The following is a 4,867-nucleotide window of genomic DNA, read 5'->3' on the forward strand; positions in this document are numbered from 1 at the left end:
GCTACCTGACTATTTTCCTTACAGTACATGACTGGCGATGAACATGGCTGATTTTGTGAGAGACGAAGAGGGTGACTTCTCAGACAGTCAAGAGCCTTTACCCTTTTGAAGAGGAGCTGCGTGCTTTAGAAATCGACCGAGAGGAGGAGGATGTTGTGATCGCTCAACAGCCTGAGGACGTGAGGATGAGAGCCAACACGAACTGGTGGTGTGAATGTGGGGGAATATGCCAACCTATGCCAACTGAAATAGAGTGTCTGTGCTGTGGCGAGTGGGGCCGATGGCCAGGCTCAACGCGTCAGATAAGATGAGCATGCCCGCAGTTGTGTCACAGCTAACGTTACTGAGGATTTCACGGCACTGATCTTGATCCATCCTGCAGTACTCGTTTTTTTTCCGGTGTGAGGTGAACTGGAAAAAAACGTGCCACGCAGAATGGAACAAATGGGTAAGTTATAACGATAACAGGTTGTTCATGCTAAACAGGTGGAATTCAACATGACGTCTAGATAAAGCTTCTCAGCATCGATCTTACAACAGAATAAAGACACCGAAAAACATAGAGAAGAGAGTAATAAAAGAACTTACTTTGTTCTGCCTGCGCTTTGAAAATAGATGGGACAGCCGTATCTTTCAGACGTAGTAACTTTACCATCTTTCTGGGCACATATTCCATTTTTTCAAGGGTAACGTTAGTCCTCTGGTGCAAAATGCTCTTCGCAAACAAAACTGTTTTATTTTGTCGAGTGGCGTTGATGTAGGCTACAGATCTCCAGAACAGCTAGCCATTTATTTCTCAGTTTCTGTGAAACATTACATTCGTGTAGTTCTTTGCTTGTTCTCACAACCTTTTGCTATGCAGGTAATTACCATGTTTGCTGTAACTCCTAAAGCGAAGACACTTGTTGCAGGTCGTGCCGCTATGTTCTTCTTCTGTTTTTTTTTTTTTTGTTGTTTTTTTGTTTTGTTTTTTATGTGCTGAACACCGGTATGTTTATGGAAGTCGTGGGATTTCATGTGTTGCATGACGTCTCTGCGCCTCATTAGCAGTGATTCGCCTTAGCAGCAGTGCTTCGCCTGTGCTTCCCCCTAATATAGTCCCAAGTCAATATCTGCCTAGGAAATCGCCTAGTGTTAATCTGCGTCGCTATTTGTACTCGCTGTGAATACGCAGGCCACAAGAAGTAATTACGTGGGTTTGTTTATTTTTTTTAATCACTTTTACCCAGGACATGCTAGCTGGCAACAAAGGAATCCATTCATTGTGCTAAGCTAAGCTAGCGCCGACCCTGTCAAACTAAAACAATGCATGCACTGAGACAAAAATGCATTTGCACACATATCTAAATGTAGGAAAGAATGTGAATAAGCCATATTTCAAAAAACGGTGGAGTTTTCCTTTAATGAATGGGCCTCTCACAGTGCAATAGTCAGATGTAATAGTTTAAGTGTAAAACAGCATGGGCTTACTTTTCACGTTAAAACTTACTTATAAGTAACTTAAGTGAGTAATAGTTGCTTATATTAACAATAGTTTACAATAGTCTGTGCAATTCAGCATCGTAGATAGAGGGAAAGTTTAGTCAAACAGAGTGCAAACACTTAAATTAATGTTGAATGAATGTTGACGGTTCTCAAAGAAATGTTTTCACCTAAAACAGACACACTGTCCAACATACAAAGACATCTGCTAGCTATCTGAATAGTCATCATTTGTGAATTTTTGTATATTTATTATAAACGGTGCTTTTCAACCCTGGTTTCTTAGTGATTTGGCCAGTTCAATTACTGTATAAAGATTATGTTTTTAAAGTGAGACCATAGGATAGAGTATGGTACTTTGCATCTCTACGGTGTGAAAAAATACAGCCAAACATTTAAGCGCTACTATTTACACACACACTATGGAGGAGAATATCTAACTGTAGCTTGTGAACATTCCCTTATCTGATTATTTTGGGTCAGAAAACAATTTTGAACAAAATTATGCTGGATATTGAAGCGTTAGTTAAAAATAAAAGGTATTAGTCGATAACAAACCATGATATATTACAGTTTGATAAAATTTTATTTTAGTAAAACTATGACCATATCACCCACCACAACGTTTTGCGATTGTGGTTGAGACCTCGCAGAGATTACACCAATATTAGAGTTCTCAAACTGTCACGGTGTGGCTCAGGCAAGGAACGAGGAGTCCGGAGTATCGGCTAAGATCAGGTTTTAATATTTACACAACAGGCAGGAAGACAGGAACACAGGTGCCACACGGGCTTACAGCAAACATCCATTGACAACGACCGACAAAGACAGAATGAAACTGAGGGAACTAAATACACAGAGGAATCAGACATAATGGGGTGAAAACAGGTGAAACAGATGAACAGGACGCTGAACGGGAGGCTGATGAGGGAGTGAGTTCAGGTGTGCAGACAAGAGGATCATGGGAAGTGTAGTGCTGGAGACACAGACAGGATGGTGCAGACGAAGGACTGTGACAGAACTCCCCCCTCCCGGGAGGCGTGAGGGCGGAGCAGGCTGAGGGCGTGGCCAGGGCGGAGCAGGCTGAGGGCGAGACCAGGGCGGAGCAGGCTGAGGGCGAGACCAGGGCGGAACAGGCTGAGGGCGAGACCAGGGCGGAGCAGGCTGAGGGCGAGACCAGGGCGGAGCAGGCTGAGGGCGAGACCAGGGCGGAGCAGGCTGAGGGCGAGACCAGGGCGGAGCAGGCTGAGGGCGAGACCAGGGCGGAGCAGGCTGAGGGTGAGACCAGGGCGGAGCAGATGGAGGGAGGATCCCTGGTGGAGCCGATGGTAGTGGGGCTGACAACACCAGGGGGCCGACTGACAGGGGCGGAGCAGATGGGAGAGGAGACCAGGGTGTAGCTGAGGGACAGACGACACTGGGTGCTGAGGAGGGACCGAGGGACCATGGTGACACCGTAGGCTCTGGTGACTGAGGTGACGACAGGGGCACAGAGGGACACGGTGAGGTCAGAGGGCGTGAGGGCTGACGGGTGACTGGAGGGAGTGAGGAGTCCAACTGAACCGGAGGGGTGACAAAACGGGGCGGAGCCAAAGGAAGGAAGTCCATAGGTGAGGGGGGGATGACGAGGGAGTGAAGGGAATCCGGAGGACCGAGGGAGCCTGGCCGAGCTGGTGGACTGAGGGGCCATGGAGGAGCTGAGGGAGGTAGGAGCCACGGGGGAGCTGATGGGACAGAGGGCCGAGGAAGTGTCCATGTGGAGGCGGTGCGAGGCGAAAACCAGGGATCCACAGACCAAGCTGGTTTCGGGGAGCTGAAGGACAGGAGAGAAGATGGAGGACAGATGAGAGGAGGCGAGAGAGGGAGGCTAGGTGGGATCCTGGTCTCTGGCGCTGGCTGGACGGTCTCTGGCGCTGGCTGGACGGTCTCTGGCGCTGGCTGGACGGTCTCTGGCGCTGGCTGGACGGTCTCTGGCGCTGGCTGGACGGTCTCTGGGGCTGGGCTGGTCGGGCCCAGCGAAGAAGAGAGCTTGGGCTCGGAGAGGCTGGACGGGACCAGCGGAGGAGAGAGCCCGGGCTCGGCGTGGCTGGGCGGGACCAGCGGAGGAGAGAGCTCGGGCTCGGCGAGGCTGGGCGGGACCAGCAGAGAAGAGAGCCCGGGCTCGGCGAGGCTGGGCGGGACCAGCGGAGGAGAGAGCTCGGGCTCGGCGAGGCTGGGCGGGACCAGCAGAGAAGAGAGCCCGGGCTCGGCGAGGCTGAGCGGGACCAGCGGAGGAGAGAGCTCGGGCTCGGCGGGGCTGGTGGGGACCAGCGGAGAGGAGGGCTCCGGTGTTGGAGTGGGGCTGGTGCCGTCATCGATGGTGAAGGGAGATCCGCAGGACACCAGCACCCACTCCACATATGCTGCGAAACTCCCCGGGGGACCGTTCCCGGACAACTGCGCTCTGGTGGCGGTGTTGAGGCCAGCATAAAGAAAGCTGCAGAGGCTGTCGTCCGGGAAGGTTGTGGCTGGAATGAGGGAGAGGAAATCCGTCAAATGGTCCTCCAGGGACCGATCCTCCTGCTCTAGGCAAAGCAGTCGAACCGCCACGAAGGAATCCATGGTTTGGTGGTCGGTCGTTCTGTCCCGGTGTGGCTCTGGCAGAGGAACGAGGAGTCCGGAGTATCGGCTAAGATCAGGTTTTAATATATACACAACAGGCAGGAAGACAGGAACACAGGTGCCACACAGGCTTACAGCAAACATCCATTGACAACGACCGACAAAGACAGAATGAAACTGAGGGAACTAAATACACAGAGGAATCAGACATAATGGGGTGAAAACAGGTGAAACAGATGAACAGGACGCTGAACGGGAGGCTGATGAGGGAGTGAGTTCAGGTGTGCAGACAAGAGGATCATGGGAAGTGTAGTGCTGGAGACGCAGACAGGATGGTGCAGACGAAGGACTGTGACACAAACATTGTCTGTTTGCACTATGCCTGGTAGTAATCAAAAGGCATTTCTTTAGGTTTGTCAAAAGAAAGAAACTGTTCTCATGGTTTTAAACACTACTTCATCGTGTACCAAGTCCATTTTTATCAGGCTGATATTTGTAGAAAGTCAATTTATAAAATAAAAAAGAACCGGTTAATGGTCTTGGTTGGTTGGTCGGTTGTTTTATTTGTACCCGTCAACACATTTGATATTTTCAGTGGTTTAATTACTTTTTTCCCTCCCATTTTGCAGCTACTGAGCTGCAGGACTGGGGTTCTCCAGACAGAGGAAGATGCAGCTATCTGGAAGACTGCAAAAGTTGACCACATGTCTGAAGAGTAGGATGCCATATTGGATGGAAAGTCGGTGTGGGTTGTTCGGGTTATTATATTGTTTTACATATATTA

At 49.9% G+C, this 4,867-nt stretch overlaps 1 protein-coding gene across 1 annotated transcript; it reads right to left on the bottom strand.

The window, feature by feature from the left end:
• Positions 1–234: 234 nt before the first annotated feature.
• On the bottom strand, positions 235–4,235 carry LOC148977695 (uncharacterized). Its single transcript, XM_089134611.1, has 2 exons — positions 3,469–4,235; positions 235–411 (listed from the first exon to the last, which is right to left on the bottom strand). Exons 1-2 carry the CDS (start codon positions 4,225–4,227, stop codon positions 235–237), a joined length of 936 nt encoding a protein of 311 aa, XP_088990737.1. The 5' UTR covers positions 4,228–4,235.
• Positions 4,236–4,867: the final 632 nt, after the last annotated feature.

Source organism: Pimephales promelas, chromosome 8, assembly GCF_988280905.1.
Source record: "Pimephales promelas chromosome 8, fPimPro1.hap1.1, whole genome shotgun sequence".
Classification (NCBI taxonomy): Eukaryota; Metazoa; Chordata; class Actinopteri; order Cypriniformes; family Leuciscidae; genus Pimephales; species Pimephales promelas.

Bases quoted from the DNA above. Each gene is read 5' to 3' on its own strand.
- LOC148977695 (XM_089134611.1), bottom strand. From the start codon at position 4,227: ATGTTTGCTGTAAGCCTGTGTGGCACCTGTGTTCCTGTCTTCCTGCCT. The intron at 412-3,468 runs GTCCAGCCAGCG...GTTTTTTTCCAG, and splicing joins CCAGCCCAGCCCCAGAGACC to TTCACCTCACACCGGAAAAA.